Source organism: Epinephelus lanceolatus, chromosome 17, assembly GCF_041903045.1.
Source record: "Epinephelus lanceolatus isolate andai-2023 chromosome 17, ASM4190304v1, whole genome shotgun sequence".
NCBI lineage: Eukaryota > Metazoa > Chordata > Actinopteri > Perciformes > Serranidae > Epinephelus > Epinephelus lanceolatus.
The window spans coordinates 853,859-880,663 of NC_135750.1; the positions used below are offsets into that span (position 1 = coordinate 853,859).

The 26,805-nt window shown below is 39.8% G+C and overlaps 1 protein-coding gene across 2 annotated transcripts; it reads right to left on the reverse strand.

Moving 5' to 3' along the window:
• Positions 1 to 692: 692 nt before the first annotated feature.
• On the reverse strand, positions 693 to 25,121 carry mea1 (male-enhanced antigen 1). Of its 2 annotated transcripts, none has more exons than XM_033613386.2 (4): positions 25,005 to 25,121; positions 17,373 to 17,743; positions 13,184 to 13,292; positions 693 to 2,904 (listed from the first exon to the last, which is right to left on the reverse strand). In XM_033613386.2, exons 2-4 carry the CDS (start codon positions 17,724 to 17,726, stop codon positions 2,723 to 2,725), a joined length of 645 nt encoding a protein of 214 aa, XP_033469277.1. In that variant the 5' UTR covers positions 17,727 to 17,743; positions 25,005 to 25,121; the 3' UTR covers positions 693 to 2,722. The 2 variants fall into 2 exon arrangements, with proteins under 2 accessions (XP_033469277.1, XP_033469278.1); XM_033613387.2 differs by having other exon boundaries at positions 17,373 to 17,738; positions 25,005 to 25,119.
• Between the last annotated feature and the right edge of the window lie 1,684 nt (positions 25,122 to 26,805).

The window sequence follows — 26,805 nt, forward strand, 5'->3', positions numbered from 1 at the left end:
GGTTAAAAACTGTTGGTTATATAAAGAAAAAACTTTTGTGGGATTAAAAATCAAACCGAGCAGCTTCTCTTCTTCTGTAAACTTCTGATTTAACTTGTTTCCATATTGTCGGACGGTTTAAAGAATATTTTTAGGAACTTTTCTGGACATTTTTACGTAAAGGAGGAAAATCACGTCATGCTAACGTTAGCTAGCACACGATTCAGTTTTATTAGATAATCCTGTTAACAAAAAAAAACAAACATTTAACCACATTTATTCAGGAGAAGAAAAAACTGAAGCCACAATTAAGAATGTCACAGATAATGTTAGCTTAGCCAGCTAGCATGAAGTGTTTATACTCAACGAACAATTGGAGCTAGTTGTGCTGCTTGTGACATTAGCCTGTGTGCTAGCTTTTTTCTTCTCTCTCAACATGGTTTAATGTGTTTACTCTCTCAGAAGCTAACAGTTAGCTCAGGTTAGCCTACCAACAAAGTTAACTAGCTGATTAACACCTCACCAGCTACTAGTTTGTGATTTTAAATTAGTTTATTACTGTTGGCTAATGTGAGAGACATCAAAATAAACACCCCTGAACTTTGTTTGTTGGCTTACTAATTTACATTATCTTCTTAGCTAACAAGCAACAGTTGGATGATATCTTTGATGTTAGTTAATATTCTACTTTTTACCATTTTCATTTTAAATTCAGTATCACCCTAGGTTAGCTAGCGAGCTAGCTGTCATTTGTCTAACCTCAGCTAACTAATTTAACTGACTTTAGTTTCTCAATGTTAGCTAATGTTGGAGTGATGAAATAAAACCAATCTGAACCATGAAAACAAACTGAATATGTTGGTTAACCACAATATGGTAGCTTCTTAGCATATTAGCTAATATTAGTTTGCTAATGCTAATTAACTGATGTTAGCTGGCTTTGCTAATTAACATTATCTCACTAGCTAACAAGCAGAGGTCAGGCACTCTTTAGTTTTAATCTTTCGTTGTGTCACAATTATTATTTAAACTATGCTCATTATTTTGTGAGATCATATTAGCTACTGAGCTAACTAATGTCAGTTGAGGACTTATTTGGCTCTCTTACTAATGTTAGCTTTCACTGCTTAGCTTTTGCTAACACACTGACATTTGTTAGTTTTAATATCTCAGATAAAACAGAGGTCAAGAAAAATATTCAGGATTTTATTTCACAGTTTGTTTTGCTAAAAATGTTTTAAGTCAATTAGCTAACGTTAACTTTCTAGCGTTAGCGCCTGAGAGTGGACTAAACCATCAGCACGCAGTTTGTTGAGTGAGCAAACATTTGTTAGCTCACTGGCTAATGTTAGCATAACCTGTTGTGGTTGTAAATTATGGCACAAATATGAAGACTAGTGAGCTAAGCTAAGTTAGCTTCAAATGTGTTTTTTCATTGTGATATAATTTTTTAACTTTAATTTAGCTTCAGATTTTTATTCTTATGAATAAATGTGATCCAGTTTTCTCTTGTAGACTGTGATGACATGTTTACAGCCAGGTCCTGAATCCAGCTGAATGCAGCTGAGTCCTGATGTGACAGAGACGACCTGATGTGGAGGTCTGTCAGCTGGAGGATCAGCTGAACCAGAACTCAGGTGGTCTCTGTGTCAGTTCACTTGAAGCTGATCTGAAGACAGAAACTGAAACTGACCGTCAAAGATCTGAATTTCGATCTGAACTCGAGTTTGAATTTTCCAGATGTGATTTTAATGCACAAGGTGAACGTGCAGATGTTCTACGTGTCGACTTCATCAGTCTGATTCTGATGTTTATTATTCTGAGATTTCTTTGACGTCACCAAAACAGAAACGTTTCAACGGTTTCTTTAGTCGTTTATTCAACACGAGGATCATGGGAAAGTTGTTGGTTTATTTAGTGAGTCGACACTCATCTGCCGCAGGTGAAACTATGATGGAGAAAAAATAAATCTTTTATTAATCAGCCAGAAAGTTCAAATTGAATATTTATTGAGACTAAAAAACAGACAAGACGTTTCAGTTTCAGCAGCTTCACTTTAAATCTTCGAACAAAACAAACTGATGTTTTGATTCAACTCTGAATATTTACAGTCATTCTGTTCTTTCCCAGCCCTCCAACCAGGTCCCTGAAGTGGTCCTGGTGCCTTCAGGGTCCATGGATATTGAAGCGGTGGCGGTGCATTCAGGGCCAGGTGAAGGTGATGACATGGTCGTGGTGTGTTCAGGGTCTGTTAATGTCATTGAAACTGCAGTGATGCATTCAGGGTCAGTAGGGATTCTTGGTGTGACAGGTGTGTTCATGGTCCGTTGTTGTCATGGTGAATTCAGGGTAAGTAGAAGTTAGTAATGTGGTGGTGCATTCAGGGTCAGCAGAGGTTGTTGACATGGGCATGGTGACTTCAGGCTCCGTTTAAGTTGTCATGGTGCATTCAGGGTCAGTAGAGGTTGTGGCAGCTGCGGCAGTTTGTCACAATCCACTGTCATGGTGTTGTTGGGTGTGTTGAAGTAGTTGGAGCTGTGGTGGTGTGTTCAAGGACAGTAGAGATTGTTGACATGGTCATGATGCCTTAAGGGTTCATTGATGTTGTTATCGTGGTGTGTTCAGGGACAGTATTGGTTGTTGCAGCTGCAGTGGTACGATAATGTCTGTTGTTGTCATGGGTCCAAGAGCTGCAGTGGGGTGTTCAGGGACAGCAGAGGTTGTTGACGTAGTCGTGGTGCGTTCAGGGTCCGTTGATGTTGGCCTTACGTGGCAAGCGCAGGGTGGCGGCACTCTGTCGGCTCTGCAGCGTGTTCTGGACCAGGTCCTTCCACTGGTCGTCTGAGATCTCTCTGGCCCACGACGGCACACCGAGAGACGGCAACGCCACGGCCGCCATCGTCCTCTTCACCAGCTCCACGTGGTCTGCAGTGACACAGGAAGTGATGTCAGAGAACAGGACGCACAGCTGTTTTATCTGTATAGCGTGCCGAAGTCACGCCCCTTTCGGTGAAGCTCATGGGACCTGGCAGTGGATGAGGAGAGAAATATTATCTTTTGTTCCCGTTTGAGTTGCGACATGAAATCCAAATATGTTGTTAATGAATTTAAAACATACATTTTAAGGTCAAGGAAGTCATTCTTTGTGGTAAAACTGTTGAGATATAAGCTTGTTGAGATATAAGCTTTTTAATTAGAAAGACTCAAGAGTACACAGGAGGAGGTCGCGTATGTGACGTTACAGCTTTTGCTCGCTTCCTGCAGCTTGGCCTCCCCGCTGAAATTCCACTGTTTTATGATTAATGGATTTATGATTGAAGATGTCTGTGTGTTTTGTGCCAGGTTGCACTCACTCCAAGCTGCAGGAAGCGAGCGAAAGCTATGACGTCACATACGCGACCGCCTCCTGTGTAGTTTTTCTAATTACGTTTTTTCAAAAGCTTATATCTCAACAGTTTTACCACAAAGTATGACTTTCTTGACCTTAAAATTTATGTTTTAAATTTATTAACGACATATTTGGATTTCATGTCACAACTCAAACAGGACCAAAAGATAATATTTCTCTCCTCATTCACTGCCAGGTCCCATGAGCTTCACCGGAAGGGGCGTGACGTCGGCACTCTATACTCTGTAAAAGTCTCAATAAAGATTATACCTGTTTCCTGTTTGTTGGAAAAACATCTGTGGTGATCAGCATGAAACAACATTTATGGCAAAGAATAAAGTTTTTGTTTTGGATTTTAAGTGTTGAACTCAATTTATTATTTATTAAACTGAATAAAATTTATTTTTTGTAGTATTACCAAATAAATGAACGACTTCATCACTAACTTTAACGTCGTGTATTATTTGGATTTAAAGTGAAAATTCATCATTAATAATGAAAAATGATAAAACTGAACTGCTGTGATGAAAAATATTTTAATAAAGAATCTATAACTTTTAAAATAAATCACATTCGACATGCTATACTATGACTTTTTTCATGATTTCGGACAACTGACTTTTTTCATGATTTCAGACGACTGACTTTTTTTCATGATTTCGGACGACTATGACTTTTTTTCATGATTTCGGACGACTGACTTTTTTCATGATTTCGGACAACTATGACTTTTTTCATGATTTCGGACGACTGACTTTTTTTCATGATTTCGGACGACTATGACTTTTTTTCATGATTTCGGACGACTGACTTTTTTCATGATTTCGGACAACTATGACTTTTTTCATGATTTCGGACGACTGACTTTTTTTCATGATTTCAGACACCATGCTATACTATGACTTTTTTCATGATTTTGGACGACTATGACTTTTTTTCATGATTTCGAACGACTGACTTTTTTTCATGATTTCGGGCGACTATGACTTTTTTCATGATTTCGGACGACTGACTTTTTTCATGATTTCGGACAACTATGACTTTTTTCATGATTTCAGACGACTGACTTTTTTTCATGATTTCGGACGACTATGACTTTTTTTCATGATTTCGGACGACTGACTTTTTTCATGATTTCGGACAACTATGACTTTTTTCATGATTTCGGACGACTGACTTTTTTTCATGATTTCAGACACCATGCTATACTATGACTTTTTTCATGATTTTGGACGACTATGACTTTTTTTCATGATTTCGAACGACTGACTTTTTTTCATGATTTCGGACGACTATGACTTTTTTCATGATTTCGGACGACTGACTTTTTTTCATGTTTTCGGACGACTGACTTTTTTCATGATTTCGGACGACTGACTTTTTTCATGATTTCGGACGACTGACTTTTTTCATGAATTCGGACGAGTATGACTTTTTTCATGATTTTGGACGACTGAATTTTTTTCATGATTTCAGACACCATGCTATACTATGACTTTTTTCATGATTTCGGACGACTGACTTTTTTTCATGTTTTCGGACGACTGACTTTTTTCATGATTTCGGACGACTGACTTTTTTCATGAATTCGGACGACTGACTTTTTTCATGATTTCGGACGACTGACTTTTTTCATGAATTCGGACGACTGACTTTTTTTCATGATTTCGGACGACTATGACTTTTTTCATGATTTCGGACAACTGACTTTTTTCATGATTTCAGACGACTGACTTTTTTTCATGATTTCGGATGACATGCTATACTATGACTTTTTTCATGATTTTGAACGACTATGACTTTTTTTCATGATTTCGAACGACTGACTTTTTTTCATGATTTCGGACGACTATGACTTTTTTCATGATTTCGGACGACTGACTTTTTTCATGATTTCGGATGACTGTGAATTTTTTTCATGATTTCAGACACCATGCTATACTATGACTTTTTTAATGATTTCGGACGACTGACTTTTTTTCATGATTTCGGACGACATGCTATACTATGACTTTTTTCATGATTTTGGACGACTGACTTTTTTTCATGATTTCGAATGACTGACTTTTTTTCATGATTTCGGACGACTGACTTTTTTTCATGTTTTCGGACGACTGACTTTTTTCATGATTTCGGACGACTGACTTTTTCATGATTTCGGACGAGTATGACTTTTTTTCATGATTTCGGACGACATGCTAAACTATGACTTTTTCATGATTTCGGACGACTATGACTTTTTTTCATGATTTCGAACGACTGACTTTTTTTCATGATTTCGGACGACTATGACTTTTTTCATGATTTCGGACGACTGAATTTTTTTCATGATTTCAGACACCATGCTATACTATGACTTTTTTCATGATTTCGGACGACTGACTTTTTTCATGATTTTGGACGACTGACTTTTTTCATGAATTCGGACGACTATGACTTTTTTCATGATTTTGGACGACTGAATTTTTTTCATGATTTCAGACACCATGCTATACTATGACTTTTTTCATGATTTCGAACGACTGACTTTTTTTCATGATTTCGGACGACTATGACTTTTTTCATGATTTCGGACGACTGAATTTTTTTCATGATTTCAGACACCATGCTATACTATGACTTTTTTCATGATTTCAGACGACTGACTTTTTTTCATGTTTTCGGACGACTGACTTTTTTCATGATTTCGGACGACTGACTTTTTTCATGAATTCGGACGACTATGACTTTTTTCATGATTTCGGACGACTGAATTTTTTTCATGATTTCAGACACCATGCTATACTATGACTTTTTTCATGATTTCGAACGACTGACTTTTTTTCATGATTTCGGACGACTATGACTTTTTTCATGATTTCGGACGACTGAATTTTTTTCATGATTTCAGACACCATGCTATACTATGACTTTTTTCATGATTTCGGACGACTGACTTTTTTCATGATTTCGGACGACTTACTTTTTTCATGAATTCGGACGACTATGACTTTTTTCATGATTTCGGACGACTGAATTTTTTTCATGATTTCAGACACCATGCTATACTATGACTTTTTTCATGATTTCGGACGACTGACTTTTTTTCATGTTTTCGGACGACTGACTTTTTTCATGATTTCGGACGACTGACTTTTTTCATGATTTCGGACGACTGACTTTTTTTCATGTTTTCGGACGACTGACTTTTTTCATGATTTCGGACGACTGACTTTTTTCATGAATTCGGACGACTATGACTTTTTTCATGATTTCGGACGACTGAATTTTTTTCACGATTTCAGACGACATGCTATACTATGACTTTTTTCATGATTTCGGACGACTGACTTTTTTTCATGTTTTCGGACGACTGACTTTTTTCATGATTTCGGACGACTGACTTTTTTCATGAATTCGGACGACTATGACTTTTTTCATGATTTCGGACGACTGAATTTTTTTCATGATTTCAGACACCATGCTATACTATGACTTTTTTCATGATTTCGGACGACTATGACTTTTTTCATTATTTCGGACGACTGTGAATTTTTTTCATGATTTCAGACACCATGCTATACTATGACTTTTTTCATGATTTCGGACAACTGACTTTTTTTCATGATTTCGGACGACATGCTATACTATGACTTTTTTCATGATTTTGGACGACTGACTTTTTTTCATGATTTCGAATGACTGACTTTTTTTCACGATTTCGGACGACTATGACTTTTTTTCATGATTTTGGACGACTATGACTTTTTTCATGATTTCGGACGACTGACTTTTTTTCATGATTTCAGACACCATGCTATACTATGACTTTTTTCATGATTTCGGACGACTATGACTTTTTTTCATGATTTTGGACGACTATGACTTTTTTCATGATTTCGGACGACTGACTTTTTTTCATGATTTCAGACACCATGCTATACTATGACTTTTTTCATGATTTCGGACGACTATGACTTTTTTCATGATTTCGGACGACATGCTATACTATGACTTTTTTCATGATTTTGGACGACTATGACTTTTTTTCATGATTTCGAACGACTGACTTTTTTTCATGATTTCGGACGACTATGACTTTTTTTCATGATTTCGGACGACTGACTTTTTTTCATGTTTTCGGACGACTGACTTTTTTCATGATTTCGGACGACTGACTTTTTTCATGAATTCGGACGACTGACTTTTTTTCATGATTTCGGACGACTATGACTTTTTTTCATGATTTCGAATGACTGACTTTTTTTCATGATTTCGGACGACTATGACTTTTTTTCATGATTTCGGACGACTATGACTTTTTTCATGATTTCGGACGACTGACTTTTTTTCATGATTTCAGACACCATGCTATACTATGTCTTTTTTCATGATTTCGGACGACTATGACTTTTTTCATGATTTCGGACTGTGAATTTTTTTCATGATTTCAGACGACATGCTATTCTATGACTTTTTTCATGATTTTGGACGACTATGACTTTTTTTCATGATTTCGGACGACTATGACTTTTTTTCATGATTTCGGACGACTATGAATTTTTTCATGATTTCGGACGACTGACTTTTTTTCATGATTTCGGACGACTGACTTTTTTTCATGATTTTGGACGACTATGACTTTTTTCATGATTTCGGACAACTGACTTTTTTCATGATTTCAGACGACTGACTTTTTTTCATGATTTCGGACGACATGCTATACTATGACTTTTTTCATGATTTTGGACGACTGACTTTTTTTCATGATTTCGAATGACTGACTTTTTTTCATGATTTCGGACGACTATGACTTTTTTTCATGATTTCGGACAACTGACTTTTTTTCATGATTTTGGACAACATGCTATACTATGACTTTTTTTCATGATTTTGGACAACATGCTTATACTATGACTTTTTTTCATGATTTTGGACAACATGCTAAACTATGACTTTTTCATGATTTCGGACGACTGACTTTTTTCATGATTTCGGACGACTATGACTTTTTTTCATGATTTCGGACGACTATGACTTTTTTCATGATTTCGGACGACTGACTTTTTTTCATGATTTCAGACACCATGCTATACTATGTCTTTTTTCATGATTTCGGACGACTATGACTTTTTTCATGATTTTGGACTGTGAATTTTTTTCATGATTTCAGACGACATGCTATACTATGACTTTTTTCATGATTTTGGATGACTATGACTTTTTTTCATGATTTCGGACGACTATGACTTTTTTTCATGATTTCAGACGACTATGACTTTTTTCATGATTTCAGATGACTATGACTTTTTTCATGATTTCGGACTGTGAATTTTTTTCATGATTTCAGACGACATGCTATACTATGACTTTTTTCATGATTTTGGACGACTATGACTTTTTTTCATGATTTCGAACGACTGACTTTTTTTCATGATTTCGGACGACTATGACTTTTTTTCATGATTTCGGACGACTGACTTTTTTCATGATTTCGGACGACTGACTTTTTTTCATGATTTCGGACGACTATGACTTTTTTTCATGATTTCGGACGACTATGACTTTTTTTCATGATTTCAAACGACTGACTTTTTTCATGATTTCGGAGGACTATGACTTTTTTTCATGATTTCGGATGACATCCTATACTATGACTTTTTTCATGATTTCGGACAACATGCCATACTATGACTTTTTTTCATGATTTCGGACGAGTATGACTTTTTTTCATGATTTTTGACGACATGCTAAACTATGACTTTTTCATGATTTCGGACGACATGCTATACTGTGACTTTTTTTCATGATTTCGGACGACATGCTAAACTATGACTTTTTCATGATTTCGGACGACATGCTATACTGTGACTTTTTTTCATGATTTCAGACGACTGACTTTTTTCCATGATTTCGGACGACTATGACTTTTTTTCATGATTTCGGACGACTGACTTTTTTTTCATGATTTTGGACGACTGACTTTTTTTCATGATTTCGGACGACATGCTATACTATGACTTTTTTCATGATTTCGGACGACTGACTGTTTTCCATGATTTCGGACGACTGACTTTTCTCCATGATTTTTTACGACATGCTATACTATGACGTTTTTTCATGATTTTGAATGACTATGACGTTTTTTCATGATTTCGGACGATATACTACACTATGACTTTCTTCATGATTTTGGACGACATGCTATACTGTGACTTTTTTCATGATTTTGGACGACATGCTATACTATGACTTTTTTTCATGATTTCGGATGACTATGACTTTTTTTCATGATTTCGGATGACATGCTATACTATGACTTTTTTTATGATTTCGGACGACATGCTATACTATGACTTTTTTCATGATTTTTAACAACATGCTATACTATGACTTGTTTCATGATTTTGGACAACATGCTATACTATGACTTTTTTTCATGATTTTTAACGACATGCTATAGTTTGACTTGTTTCATGATTTTGGACAACATGCTATACTATGACTTTTTTTCATGATTTTTAACGACATGCTATAGTATGACTTTTTTCATGATTTTGGACGACATGCTATACTATGACTTTTTTCCATGATTTTTGACGACATGCTATACTATGACTTTTTTTTCATGATGTCGGATGACTATGACTTTTTTTTCATGATGTCGGACGACATGCTAAACTATGACTTTTTTTCATGAGTTTGGACGACATGCTATAGTATGACTTGTTTCATGATTTTGGACGACATGCTATACTATGACTTTTTTTCATGATTTTTAACGACATGCTATAGTATGACTTTTTTCATGATTTTGGACGACATGCTATACTATGACTTTTTTCATGATTTTGGACAACATGCTATACTATGACTTTTTTTCATGATTTTTAACGACATGCTATACTATGACTTTTTTCATGATTTTGGACGACATGCTATACTATGACTTTTTTCATGATTTTGGACAACATGCTATACTATGATTTTTTTTCATGATTTTTAACGACATGCTATAGTTTGACTTGTTTCATGATTTTGGACAACATGCTATACTATGACTTTTTTCCATGATTTTTGACGACATGCTATACTATGACTTTTTTTTCATGATTTTGGATGACTATGACTTTTTTTTCATGATGTCGGACGACATGCTAAACTATGACTTTTTTTCATGAGTTTGGACGACATGCTATAGTATGACTTGTTTCATGATTTTGGACGACATGCTATACTATGACTTTTTTTCATGATTTTTAACGACATGCTATAGTATGACTTTTTTCATGATTTTGGACGACATGCTATACTATGACTTTTTTCATGATTTTGGACAACATGCTATACTATGACTTTTTTTCATGATTTTTAACGACATGCTATAGTATGACTTTTTTCATGATTTTGGACGACATGCTATACTATGACTTTTTTCATGATTTTGGACAACATGCTATACTATGATTTTTTTTTCATGATTTTTAACGACATGCTATAGTTTGACTTGTTTCATGATTTTGGACAACATGCTATACTATGACTTTTTTTCATGATTTTTAACGACATGCTATAGTATGACTTTTTTCATGATTTTGGACAACATGCTATACTATGACTTTTTTCCATGATTTTTGACGACATGCTATACTATGACTTTTTTTTCATGATTTTGGATGACTATGACTTTTTTTTCATGATGTCGGACGATATGCTAAACTATGACTTTTTTGTCATGACGTCAGATGACTATGACTTTTTTTCATGATTTCGGACGACATGCTAAACTATGACTTTTTTCCATGATTTTGGACGACATGCTATACTATGACTTTTTCGTGATTTTGGAAGACATGCTATACGATCATGTTTTTCAAAGATTTTGGAGGACGTACTTTACTATGACTTTTTTTCATGATTTCAGACGACACACTATACTATGACTTTTTTCCATGATTTTTAACGACATGCTATACTATGACTTTTTTCCGTGATTTTTGACGACATGCTATACTATGACTTTTTTTCATGATTTTGGACGACATGCCATACTATTACATTTTTTAGCATATTAATGCATTAGCATTAGCATTATTAATGAACACAAGGTTCTGTGCTCGGACCAATCCTATTTACTGTATATATGCTTCCTTTAGGCAACAGCATTAGAAATCACTCTATAAATTTCCATTGTTATGCGGATGATACTCAGTTGTATTTATCGTTGAAGTCAGAAAAAAGTAATCAATTAACTAAACTCCATAACTGCCTTAAAGACATAAAAACCTGGATGAGCACCAATTTCCTGATGTTAAATTCAGACAAAACTGAAGTTATTGTTCTTGGCCCCAAACAACTCAGAGACTCTTTATCTGATGACATAGTTTCTCTAGATGGCATTGCTCTGGCCTCTAGCACTACTGTAAGAAACCTCGGAGTAATATTTGATCAAGATTTGTCTTTTAATTCTCATTTAAAACAAACCTCACGGACTGCATTTTTTCATCTGCGTAATATTGTGAAAATTAGGCCTATCCTGACCCGAAAAGATGCAGAAAAATTGGTCCACGCTTTTGTTACCTCAAGGCTGGATTACTGTAACTCTCTATTATCAGGTAGCTCTAGTAAGTCCTTAAAAACTCTCCAGCTAATTCAGAATGCAGCAGCACGTGTACTAACAGGAACTAAGAAACGAGATCATATTTCTCCTGTTTTAGCTTCTCTGCACTGGCTCCCTGTAAAATCCAGAATTGAATTTAAAATCCTACTGTTAACTTATAAAGCTCTAAATGGTCAAGCTCCGTCATATCTTAGAGAGCTCATAGTGCCATATTATCCCACCAGAACACTGCGCTCTGAGAACGCAGGGTTACTCGTGGTCCCTAAAGTCTCCAAAAGTAGATCAGGAGCCAGAGCCTTCAGCTATCAGGCTCCTCTCCTGTGGAATCATCTTCCTGTTACGGTCCGGGAGGCAGACACCGTCTCCACATTTAAGACTAGACTTAAGACTTTCCTCTTTGATAAAGCTTATAGTTAGGGCTGGCTCAGGCTTGCCCTGTACCAGCCCCTAGTTAGGCTGACTTAGGCCTAGTCTGCCGGAGGACCCCCTATAATACACCGGGCTCCTTCTCTCCTTCTCTCCCTCTCTCGTATTCTATTACTGCATCTTGCTAACTCGGCCATTCTGGATGTCACTAACTCGGCTTCTTCTCCGGAGCCTTTGTGCTCCACTGTCTCTCAGATTAACTCATATCACAGTGGTGCCTGGACAGCGTGACGTGTGTGGTTGTGCTGCTGCCGTGGTCCTGCCAGATGCCTCCTGCTGCTGCTGCCATCATTAGTCATTAGTCTCTCTCTCTCTCTCTGTCTCTCTGTCTCTCTCTCTCTGTCTCATTGTGTCATACGGATTACTGTTAATTATTATGTTGATCTGTTCTGTACAACATCTATTGCACGTCTGTCCGTCCTGGAAGAGGGATCCCTCCTCAGTTGCTCTTCCTGAGGTTTCTACCGTTTTTTTGGGGAGTTTTTCCTGATCAGCTGTGAGGGTCATAAGGACAGAGGGATGTCGTATGCTGTAAAGCCCTGTGAGGCAAATTGTGATTTGTGATATTGGGCTTTATAAATAAAATTGATTGACTGATTGATTGATTGATTGATTGATTGATTGACTGAACTAACCCTGAACCAGGTGGATTTGTATAAAGTTTTTATAAAAAACATATTTCATAAACTCTTCATATCTTTTGATGTATAATGTAACTACACATGGAGTGCAGGAGAAGATCAAAGCCTCGAGTATGAGTACCACAGACTTCTACACTACTGAGGTCTGACCTGCGTCCATGGGGATGGACGCTCGGCTCCTCAGGGCTGCCGCCCCCTCAGGGTCTTCCTCCTCGTCACTGTCTGCAGGCGGAGCATCAGGGAGGTGGAGACCCATCACCTGCAGGTGACAAAAGTATCTTGATCAACATCGTACTGTGACCTGAATATCATGATAACATTGTACTGTGACGTAAGTATTGTTATAACATCGTACGCTGACCTAAGTATTGTTATAACATCATACAGTGACCTGAGTATTGTTATAACATCGTATGCTGACCTAAGTATTGTTATAACATCGTACAGTGACCTAAGTATCGTTATAACATCGTATAGCGACCTAAGTATTGTTATAACATCGTACGCTGACCTAAGTATTGTTATAACATCGTACAGTGACCTGAGTATTGTTATAACATCGTACAGTGACCTAAGTATTATTATAACATCGTACAGTGACCTAAGTATTGTTATAACATCGTAGTGACCTAAGTATTGTTATAACATCGTACGCTGACCTAAGTATTGTTATAACATCGTACAGTGACCTAAGTATTGTTATAACATCGTGCAGTGACCTGAGTATTGTTATAACATCGTACGCTGACCTAGGTATTGTTATAACATTGTATGGTGACCTAAGTATTGTTATAACATCGTACAGTGACCTAAGTATTGTTATAACATCGTATAGTGACCTAAGTATTGTTATAACATCGTACAGTGACCTGAGTATTGTTATAACATCGTACAGTGACCTAAGTATTATTATAACATCATACAGTGACCTAAGTATTGTTATAACATCGTACGCTGACCTAAGTATTATTATAACACCGTACAGTGACCTGAGTATTGTTATAACATCGTACGCTGACCTAGGTATTGTTATAACATTGTATGGTGACCTGAGTATTGTTATAACATCGTACAGTGACCTAAGTATTGTTATAACATTGTACGCTGACCTGAGTATTGTTATAACATCGTACGGTGACCTAGGTATTGTTATAGCATCGTACGGTGACCTGAGTATTGTTATAACATCATACGCTGACCTGAGTATTGTTATAACATCGTACGGTGACCTGAGTATTGTTACAACATCGTACTCTGATCTGAGTATTGTTATAACATCGTACAGTGACCTGAGTATTGTTACAACATCGTAAGGTGACCTGAGTATTGTTATAACATCGTACGGTAACCTAGGTATTGTTATAGCATTGTACGGTGACCTGAGTATTGTTATAACATCGTACAGTGACCTGAGTATTATTACATCGTACTCTGATCTGAGTATTGTTACAACATTGTACAGTGACCTGAGTATTGTTATAACATCGTACTCTGATCTGAGTATTGTTACAACATCGTACTCTGATCTGAGTATTGTTATAACATCGTACAGTGACCTGAGTATTGTTACAACATCGTAAGGTGACCTGAGTATTGTTATAACATCGTACGGTGACCTAGGTATTGTTATAGCATTGTACGGTGATCTGAGTATTGTTATAACATCGTACAGTGACCTGAGTATTGTTACAACATCGTACGGTGACCTGAGTATTGTTACAACATCGTACTCTGATCTGAGTATTGTTACAACATCGTACAGTGACCTGAGTATTATTACATCGTACTCTGATCTGAGTATTGTTACAACATCGTACTCTGATCTGAGTATTGTTATAACATCGTACAGTGACCTGAGTATTGTTACAACATCGTAAGGTGACCTGAGTATTGTTATAACATCGTACGGTGACCTAGGTATTGTTACAACATCGTACTCTGATCTGAGTATTGTTACAACATTGTACTCTGACTTGAGTACTGTTATAACATCGTACAGTGACCTGAGTATTATTACATCGTACTCTGATCTGAGTATTGTTACAACATTGTACAGTGACCTGAGTATTGTTATAACATCGTACTCTGATCTGAGTATTGTTACAACATCGTACTCTGATCTGAGTATTGTTATAACATCGTACAGTGACCTGAGTATTGTTACAACATCGTAAGGTGACCTGAGTATTGTTATAACATCGTAAGGTGACCTGAGTATTGTTATAACATCGTACGGTGACCTAGGTATTGTTATAGCATTGTACGGTGATCTGAGTATTGTTATAACATCGTACAGTGACCTGAGTATTGTTACAACATCGTACGGTGACCTGAGTATTGTTACAACATCGTACTCTGATCTGAGTATTGTTATAACATCGTACAGTGACCTGAGTATTGTTACAACATCGTACGGTGACCTGAGTATTGTTACAACATCGTACTCTGATCTGAGTATTGTTATAACATCGTACAGTGACCTGAGTATTGTTACAACATCGTAAGGTGACCTGAGTATTGTTATAACATCGTACGGTGACCTAGGTATTGTTATAGCATTGTACGGTGAACTGAGTATTGTTATAACATCGTACAGTGACCTGAGTATTGTTACAACATCGTACTCTGATCTGAGTATTGTTACAACATCGTACTCTGACTTGAGTATTGTTATAACATCGTACAGTGACCTGAGTATTGTTACAACATCGTAAGGTGACCTGAGTATTGTTATAACATCGTACGGTAACCTAGGTATTGTTATAGCATTGTACGGTGACCTGAGTATTGTTATAACATCGTACAGTGACCTGAGTATTATTACATCGTACTCTGATCTGAGTATTGTTACAACATTGTACAGTGACCTGAGTATTGTTATAACATCGTACTCTGATCTGAGTATTGTTACAACATCGTACTCTGATCTGAGTATTGTTATAACATCGTACAGTGACCTGAGTATTGTTACAACATCGTAAGGTGACCTGAGTATTGTTATAACATCGTACGGTGACCTAGGTATTGTTATAGCATTGTACGGTGATCTGAGTATTGTTATAACATCGTACAGTGACCTGAGTATTGTTACAACATCGTACGGTGACCTGAGTATTGTTACAACATCGTACTCTGATCTGAGTATTGTTACAACATCGTACAGTGACCTGAGTATTATTACATCGTACTCTGATCTGAGTATTGTTACAACATCGTACTCTGATCTGAGTATTGTTATAACATCGTACAGTGACCTGAGTATTGTTACAACATCGTAAGGTGACCTGAGTATTGTTATAACATCGTACGGTGACCTAGGTATTGTTACAACATCGTACTCTGATCTGAGTATTGTTACAACATTGTACTCTGACTTGAGTACTGTTATAACATCGTACAGTGACCTGAGTATTATTACATCGTACTCTGATCTGAGTATTGTTACAACATTGTACAGTGACCTGAGTATTGTTATAACATCGTACTCTGATCTGAGTATTGTTACAACATCGTACTCTGATCTGAGTATTGTTATAACATCGTACAGTGACCTGAGTATTGTTACAACATCGTAAGGTGACCTGAGTATTGTTATAACATCGTAAGGTGACCTGAGTATTGTTATAACATCGTACGGTGACCTAGGTATTGTTATAGCATTGTACGGTGATCTGAGTATTGTTATAACATCGTACAGTGACCTGAGTATTGTTACAACATCGTACGGTGACCTGAGTATTGTTACAACATCGTACTCTGATCTGAGTATTGTTATAACATCGTACAGTGACCTGAGTATTGTTACAACATCGTACGGTGACCTGAGTATTGTTACAACATCGTACTCTGATCTGAGTATTGTTATAACATCGTACAGTGACCTGAGTATTGTTACAACATCGTAAGGTGACCTGAGTATTGTTATAACATCGTACGGTGACCTAGGTATTGTTATAGCATTGTACGGTGAACTGAGTATTGTTATAACATCGTACAGTGACCTGAGTATTGTTACAACATCGTACTCTGATCTGAGTATTGTTACAACATCGTACTCTGACTTGAGTACTGTTATAACATCGTACAGTGACCTGAGTATTATTACATCGTACTCTGATCTGAGTATTGTTACAACATTGTACAGTGACCTGAGTATTGTTATAACATCGTACTCTGATCTGAGTATTGTTATAACAGCGTACAGTGACCTGAGTATTGTTACAACATCGTACTCTGACCTGAGTATCTTTATAAGTGTTCCTCTTAATTGTTCGAGGTCACATGACTCTCTTTGCTCAGGTGTGAGGCAGTGAGTGACCTGTTGCCAGGCAGAACTCACCTCTATCCTGTGCTGCACCTGTTGCAGCTGCTCGTTATGGGAGGGAGCGTCCCCCGTCTCCTCCCCCTCCTCCCCCACCTGCTCGGCGCTATTCACACCGTCGGGCTCCTGGTTCAGAGGCTGGTAATAATATCCTCCGCTGTTCACCTCCTCCTCCTCCTCTTCCTCCTCCTCTCCATCCAGCTCCATCTCTCCCCCCTCCTCCTCCCCCCCCTCCTCCTCCTCACCCCCTCCCTCCCCCCCGCTCCACACGGGCAGCAGAGCTCCGTCGGCCGGACGCTCGTCCTCCCCCAGCTCGTCCTCAGAGTTCGGTAAGACTCTCTCCGGTCCCATCGCTGAGCTCCACACTTCCATCCACAGAGACAGCTGCACTGAGGGGGAGACAGGGGGAGACAGGGAGAAAGACAGCCATGGATGTATAATTAGATCTGTATACTGGACAATAAGACGGCGCCTGTTCAGTCCAGCGTTCACACTGACTTCCTGTCTGTCAGAAAGTCGACCTTAGGGACCTGTCTCCGACCTGTCCCTAACCTGTCTCTGACCTCAGGTCTTCAGGGACAGTGTTGGGTAAGGGTTACTTTAAAAGTAATCAAAGTACGTTACTGCATTACTTTCTAAAAGAGTAACCAGTTACTTTACTGCGTTACTCCCTGAGTAAAGTAACTCAATTACTTTAAAAGTACTTCCAACGTTAATCCCTGAGAAAAGTAACTCAAGCACTTTTAAAGTACTTTTGAGTATTCTACATTTCCTATTGGCCAATGGACCACAGGGCGCTAAGCCTACATTTTTTTGTCTCCAAATTTAAGTTATGGACCACTTGCCCTTCACTGAGATCCAGTTCTCCCATCACAGCCGTCACTTTGACCAGTAGAAACACAGAACGATTTGCTGCCATAGACAACTGTATGACAACAACACCCCAGCGTTTTAATATTTCCTCTAGGGATGTTACCACACAGAGTAAAAGGGGGAAATGATGGTGTGAAACAGCAGAGGCACTTTGTCAACCCGCTGAGTTAACGTTACTGTCATTAGCATCAAGCTAGCAAACAATGGTACATCCTCACGGTCGGACATAAAGTAATAACATTAACAAATAGCGGCGGGGCTTTTACTCACCACAACTGCAGAGGCTCCCAGCTTCATTTGAAACAAACTACATTATAGACGCTCCGTTATTTATTAATCCCTCTGTGTGTTTATATATTTACTTTTTATCCGCTCCGTTGTCTTTGTAAAGTTAACATATCGCACCGTCATTTCAAACTCAACACTTGTTTCAAATTAAAAGCCCCTTATAACCTCGGCTGAGAGAATCCCTCCATTTTCTAAATAGGCTTTTATTCTGAAACACTTAGAACCAAATGACAGTCATTGCTGTTTCGGAGCTGAAGGACCAGCGTAACGGAAGTAACTGATGTCTTGGTTGAAAATGTACTTAACTATTTGATTACTCAAACAGCAAACTAACGCATTAGGTTACTCGTTACTGCAAAAAGTAATCAAAGTACTCTAACGCGTTACTTTGTAACGCGTTATACCCAACTCTGTTCAGGGACACGTCTGCTTCTTGTCCACAGACTCGAGACTCAACATGAAGAAGCAGCATTTAGTTTTTATGGAACAAACTCCAGAGACCCGCAGCTCTTTAAATTGAATCTAATGTTGCACTGTAACATTTATTCTTGAATTGTATACCTGTCTATTTAATTTAATTTTATATTGTCTTAAATGAAATTTTTTTTCACTTAAATCTTTATTTTTAGTGACACTGAATACAGCAATAAAATACTAAAATAAATAAGTATGTGTAAAATATAAAGTAGTATTTTATTTTATTTGTGAAATTTCATAAACATGTATTATTTTATACATGTTATATACATGTCAGAGCACCTGGAGGAAACCCACGCTGACACGGGGAGAACATGTCGGAGCACCTGGAGGAAACCCACGCTGACACAGGGAGAACATGTCAGAGCACCTGGAGGAAACCCACGCTGACACGGGGAGAACATGTCGGAGCACCTGGAGGAAACCCACGCTGACACAGGGAGAACATGTCAGAGCACCTGGAGGAAACCCACGCTGACACGGGGAGAACATGTCAGAGCACCTGGAGGAAACCCACGCTGACACGGGGAGAACATGTCAGAGCACCTGGAGGAAACCCACGCTGACACGGGGAGAACATGTCAGAGCACCTGGAGGAAACCCACGCTGACACGGGGAGAACATGTCGGAGCACCTGGAGGAAACCCACGCTGACACAGGGAGAACATGTCAGAGCACCTGGAGGAAACCCACGCTGACACGGGGAGAACATGTCAGAGCACCTGGAGGAAACCCACGCTGACACGGGGAGAACATGTCAGAGCACCTGGAGGAAACCCACGCTGACACAGAGAGAACATGTCAGAGCACCTGGAGGAAACCCACGCTGACACAGGGAGAACATGTCGGAGCACCTGGAGGAAACCCACGCTGACACAGGGAGAACATGTCAGAGCACCTGGAGGAAACCCACACTGACACAGGGAGAACATGTCGGAGCACCTGGAGGAAACCCACACTGACACAGGGAGAACATGTCAGAGCACCTGGAGGAAACCCACGATGACACAGGGAGAACATGTCGGAGCACCTGGAGGAAACCCACGCTGACACGGGGAGAACATGTCAGAGCACCTGGAGGAAACCCACGCTGACACAGGGAGAACATGTCAGAGCACCTGGAGGAAACCCACGCTGACACAGGGAGAACATGTCGGAGCACCTGGAGGAAACCCACGCTGACACGGGGAGAACATGTCAGAGCACCTGGAGGAAACCCACGCTGACACAGGGAGAACATGTCAGAGCACCTGGAAAAACCCACGCTGACACAGGGAGAACATGTGGGAGCACCTGGAGGAAACCCACGCTGACACGGGGAGAACATGTCAGAGCACCTGGAGAAAACCCACGCTGACACAGGGAGAACATGTCAGAGCACCTGGAGGAAACCCACACTGACACAGGGAGAACATGTCAGAGCACCTGGAGGAAACCCACGCTGACACAGGGAGAACATGTCAGAGCACCTGGAGGAAACCCACACTGACACAGGGAGAACATGTCAGAGCACCTGGAGGAAACCCACACTGACACAGGGAGAACATGTCGGAGCACCTGGAGGAAACCCACACTGACACAGGGAGAACATGTCAGAGCACCTGGAGGAAACCCACGCTGACACAGGGAGAACATGTCAGAGCACCTGGAGGAAACCCACGCTGACACGGGGAGAACATGTGGGAGCACCTGGAGGAAACCCACGCTGACACAGGGAGAACATGTCAGAGCACCTGGAGGAAACCCACGCTGACACGGGGAGAACATGTCAGAGCACCTGGAGGAAACCCACGCTGACACGGGGAGAACATGTCAGAGCACCTGGAGGAAACCCACGCTGACACGGGGAGAACATGTGGGAGCACCTGGAGGAAACCCACGCTGACACGGGGAGAACATGTCAGAGCACCTGGAGGAAACCCACGCTGACACAGGGAGAACATGTCAGAGCACCTGGAGGAAACCCACGCTGACACGGGGAGAACATGTCAGAGCACCTGGAGGAAACCCACGCTGACACAGGGAGAACATGTCAGAGCACCTGGAGGAAACCCACGCTGACACGGGGAGAACATGTGGGAGCACCTGGAGGAAACCCACGCTGACACGGGGAGAACATGTCAGAGCACCTGGAGGAAACCCACGCTGACACGGGGAGAACATGTCAGAGCACCTGGAGGAAACCCACGCTGACACGGGGAGAACATGTCAGAGCACCTGGAGGAAACCCACGCCAGTGCACTTCTCTACGCTGCAGTGTGCTGGGGAAGTAGCCTGAGAGACAAAAACACCAAGCGTTTGGACAAGCTGGTTCAAAAAGCTGGATCAGTGCTGGGCAGGAGACTGGACCCAGTAAGAGCTGTGGTGGAGAGGGGCACACTGTACAAACTGACAGACACCCTCTCCAAAGAGGAGCAGCTGCAGCAGTCGGCTCATCTCCCTGTGTTGCAGAACATCTATCTATCTAAACAAAACATTTTGCAAATTTTGGAAATAATTACATCCATCATTTTTTAATGAATTTAGAATTTTGGACTTTAAAATACTCTGAAGTTAAATATTATTGGAAATGTCTGGAAACAAACACGTTTGGGTTTAAAATCAATCAGAGATCAATAAAATAGACAGCTCAGATATGTTTTTAGGAGAGACTTAAACGACAACAGTGACTCAGACAGATAAATACATGATGAACTTTTCATTGTGAGTTTTTGGTCTGGCTACATTCCTGTTCCCTACAGAACCAGCTCCTGTTGTTAACCAGCACCTTAAATACCATTTGGAACATCTTTTATGATATTGATCGTTTTGTCATTGATCAGTTTCATTGATCAGTTTCAGAGGTGTTTAAACCATAACTCCAACAGATACCAGTGCTTACACTTTTTATCTTCCATAATGTCATAACATTGTATCTATTCTCATTCAGAGACACAGAAACATTGAACTCTTATTTGATTGTTATATCATTATTATTATTATTGTTGTTGATGGTTTTTTCAAACGTGATTGACATTGTCGGGCGAGCCTGAGCACCAGGAGAAAACCCTCAAGTTGATGTATTAATCTAATCTATGGGAGCTACTGATGCCCAGCCTGAGCTGAACAATAAGCAGCCTCCATTTCTTCCTCCATCTTCTCATCTCCTCTTGTTTTTGCTGCCTTCTGCTGCATATTGGTCTTCAATATTTGCAGCTGGGTCTCTCTGTCATCAGAAGACCTCCTTGGAAACAACAAGAAGCGTTTCCTCTTCTTGTTGATGTACAAACAGAGGTCCTCCAGTTCCACCTTGTTGGCGACCAGTTGCGCCACCTCTGTTTCCAGGCTCTGCTGTTTCTCAGCCAGGTCTTTTGAGGTGCGCTCCAGCGCGGTGTATTTATCCTGCCAGGATGTCTGGCTCTGGAGGAGTTGGGCATCTTTGCCTCTCAGCTCTTCTGTTGTCTCTGAGAGCTTTTGATTAAGGCTGTTGTTGTCCTCTGTGAGACGGAGGATCTCAACGTCTCTCTAGCTGATTTCTGCCTCGACTTTGACCCTATACTGACTCTGCTGCGTCTCTCAGCTCTGTTGTCTATCCTCAAGATCTTTGGTGAAGTTCTCCTTCAGAGACTGGAATTTCTCCTGCCAGGCTGTCTGGCTCTGGTGGAGTTCAGTCTCTTTGCTGATCAGCTCCTCTCTTGTCTCTGAGAGCTTCTGGGTCAGACTTTAACAGTGCAGAGACTGAGGATCTATATCATATCATATAAACCCTGTGTATTAAAGCTGCCTGTTACCACACGCTCAGTCAGAAAGTGGTCCCCAGAGACCAATGAGTCTCTCAGAGACTGTTCTGAATACAGACTGGACTGTACTACTGGAGCCACAAGACAACAACAGGGACATGGACAGTAGTGTGGATATTCTGACAGAATATATGAGGGGCAGAAAAAAAATCAAACTCAGAATCAGTCTCCCACTAGGTAGTCATGTGCCTGCTCCGTGGTGGTGAACCACCTCTTGAAGCCTCCATGGGACACCTGTAGAGTGGCTCGGAAAAGCATGGCATAAGGAATCCCATGATCTCATTTCTTCATCACCACGGCTGAGACATCGCTGTAGAATGAGAGCCTGGATCCGTTGGCACCATCTTTACTGGCACGGCACGTCGCCTCCATCACCATCTGCTTATCTTTAAATGCATGAAATCCCAGCAGCAACGACCTGGGACTTTTGTTCCGGTCTGGTTTCGGTGCTAGCGAGCGGTGTGCTTAGGGATGGGAATTGATAGGATTTTATCAATATCAATGCCATTATCAATTCTGCTTATCGATCCGATTCTTTATCGATTCCCTTATCGATTCCTCCTGTGAATTAATGATATCACCTCCTGTTGTTTGTAACCCAATACATCTGCTTTCAGAACGTTTTATTATGAACCTTAAAGCCATGGTCTAGTTTAGAAAGATGATGAGAAAGATTTGGAAAAAAGCATCCACAGCCTGAGTGTGTCAACAGCGCCCCGCCCGCTGTCCACCTGGAGTGGGGATGCGCCGAAGCTCCACAGTGAGCTAACAGCTCCAGAGAGGCTAACAACAGCATGAAGTGAAGCTACGGCTTTGACCGCTTCTGTCTCTCCGCCATTATGTCTTCTTTGTCATTGAACGGGCTGCTGACTGACAAGCATAGATTCAGCGTAATGAAAAGAATCGATAAGGGAATCGTTAAGCATAAAGGCTAATGATGTCAATGAATTGGACCAGTTGGAACCGGTTCCTGTTCCCATCCCTAGGTGTGCTCTTTCCTGTTTTATGCGTCGGGCTTTAGCAGTTATCTTTCAGACACGGGGCAGCCATGCCTGTGCTGTGGCTGAGTTTTCAGCGGCTAAGATCCTAGCCTTAGCTTCATCTAGCCACTTGCTAGCAGTCTGGAGCTTGGTGGAATGCTTGTGGACAGTGTCCGCTAGGGGAGCTGTTTGACAACTACCTTTATATTAGCAGTCATCACATTGAGGGCTTTGGCAGCTACAACATCTACCAACCACAGCCAACTACCACTGTCCTTTACAGCAGACGATGTGAGGGCGGGGCTCAGGAGACTGTGTACTGGGAAAGCTGGGGGCCCAGAGGGAGTGTGTCAAAGGCTCCTGAAAGACTGTGCAGCCCAGCTAGTGGAGCCCCTTCATTGGATCTTCAACAGGAGTCTTCAAACAGGCAAAGTCCCAGGGCAGTGGAAAACATCTTGTCTTGTGCTGGTGCCTAAAGTCGGGCGCCCGGCTGAGTTAAATGAATACTGACCGGTGGCCTTAACATCACATATTATGAAGACCCTGGACTCCCGTTTCCTGAGGTCAGAGGTCACTGATGCGGTGGACCCCCTCCAGTTTGCCTATCAGGAGCACATGGGAGTGGAAGATGTGGTTCTTTACATGCTGCATCAGGCCTACACCTACTTGGAGGAGCTGGGTTGTTGTGTGAGGATCCTGTTCCTTGACTTTTCAACCTGTGTGCAGGTTCATCACACTGACATGACATAGAATTTATCATCCTGTCACTTTATTTATCATCTCTGTTTGTCTTTGTTTACTTCTCCACATTCAGGGGCAGTGACAAACTGAACACAGACTGATTGTATTGTTGATGTTCTGGAGAAATTCATCTGTCAGATGATGTGTGTGACGTCACAGACTGAGGCGTCGGAGGATATTCTGTGGTCAGGAACTTTGAGCTAACACATGCTAACACATGCTAACACATGCTAACACATGCTGACATCAGAGCCACGGTGTGTTCTGTCACCGCGCGGGGCTGCGGCTGATGACGTCATGCAGGCTGCAGGTAGTCGGTTCTGTTCCGGCTCTGCTCACCTGTCAGCAGGTGACACATGATGCTGAAAAACATCTGGAGCGGCGACAAAGCTAACGGAGCTAACAGCTAACAGTCCGGTTATTAATGTCGCTCGTTCTGCTTCCTGTTCTGATTTTTGTTTGCCGGAAGAAGAATTACTAACCGTCCACAGGTGAACTGTTAAGTTTCTTACCTGTCTGTCCGTCCGTCTGCCTGCGCACCTGTCTGTCTGTCTGTCTGCTCCCACTGAGCCGCTGCTAGCCTGCTAGCTGCAGCTGCTGTCTGATCGGGACACTTCCTTGTACGTCACCACGCCGCAACACAAAACTGACGCACCGCGGCGAAGTTAGTTTGAGGTTGGATGTTGGACAGACGTTCATCCAGATGACGGAGTGAATGTACAACTTCAAATTAACTTCACCTCGGTGACTGACGCCTGACGCAAAATACATTTTTATTTTAAATAAAAAACTTCGTTAACAACATAATTTACGACAAGAAACAAAACAACAGAATGAAACAGAATTATAATAACAATAAATCAATAAAAAGAATAAATTAATAAATGCATAAATTATAGAAAACGTTAATTTAATTAAGTTAATCACTTTTATTTTTATTATATTTAATTTGTCTGTTTACTTACTGTATGAAATTTGACTTTTTCCTTTTAATTATTTTTATTTCTCAGATAAATTCATCGTTTTTTGTGATTTATTATTATTATTATTTAATAATGACAACAAAACTGACAGAAATGTGCTGCATGATTATGTAGTACTTGTATTTCATCCACATCTATATTTGTATTCATTTATGTGTTTAAAAGTTAATTTGTTTATGAACAAATACAGAGCATCCGCAGTGTTACAGTTACATTTTTCAGAGATGTGTCTTTGAAATATACACGAATTAAAAATACAAAACACAACCAATAAAATGATCTTAAATGAAACGAGTCATCTGATCAAACAGCTGATAATGTGGATCCTGATCAGAAACAGATGTAGTGATCAGTTTCTCTTCCGAGGATCAATAATAAACTTTGATCTGTAAACAGTCACGAACATCATCCCACCTCACATCTGTGCTGGTGTTTGTTCTAAGTCACCAGCAGGTGGCGCTGGTGATCTCATCACATCTCACAACAGGAACTCTGAGCTGCAACAAACAAAATAAAACTTTAAACTGTTTTAAAAATAAATAATAAATAAATTCACAAACGTTGTTTTTATTCCAAATGTGATGGAAAAGCTTTAAAATCAAATCACAGTGACAGGATTTTAACAAACACACAACATAATAATTATAAAATAAAAAATATAATTAAAAACATGAAAAGCAACGTAAGTGTCATCTGTGTCAGTGTTTATACATTTATTACATTTTTATCTGCTATAGTTTCTGTAAGTTTGATCTCCAACACAAGACACAGTTTCAGTCCATCAGAGACACAAACTAAGTATTCTTGATTTTAAATTCTAATTTTAATTAATATAAAAACATAAACACGTTTTTGTTTTTAAAAACAAACGAAATGTAAAAACACGAAACAGATTAAAATTCTTTGAAAGATAAATATGTGAAATGAACCCATGAAATCATAAAACAGATTAACAAAATAAAAACACCAATAACGTCGGGGCGCGTGCTCTTATTTTAAAAACCAGGACCGGAAGTTGTGTCAAGTGATTGGGTCAGGTTTGTTTGTTTTATCAAGAAGCACGAGCTGATCGATGAGCTGCAGCAGACGAACTCTGATCAGTCATCAATAACACGTCTTATTAATAAACCTGATAATCGTCTCTCCGCGCGCGTGATGACAGGAGGAGGATTAAGGCTGACGTCACAGCTGCAAAGATCGTCTATTGCTGAGAGGTGTCACTGATCAGGAGGCGCTTTAAAACTTTATTGACGAAGATATTTCTTTATTTAAAAAAACAATACAGAGTGAGATCATATTTGTTTATTCATTTATTTATTTATTTTTGACA

Coding starts and splice junctions, on each gene's coding strand:
- mea1 (XM_033613386.2), bottom strand. CDS start 17,726: ATGGAAGTGTGGAGCTCAGCGATGGGACCGGAGAGAGTCTTACCGAAC. Junction 13,293..17,372: donor AGGTGCAGCACAGGATAGAG/GTGAGTTCTGCC, acceptor TGTCACCTGCAG/GTGATGGGTCTCCACCTCCC. Junction 2,905..13,183: donor GTCCATCCCCATGGACGCAG/GTCAGACCTCAG, acceptor GTGTCACTGCAG/ACCACGTGGAGCTGGTGAAG.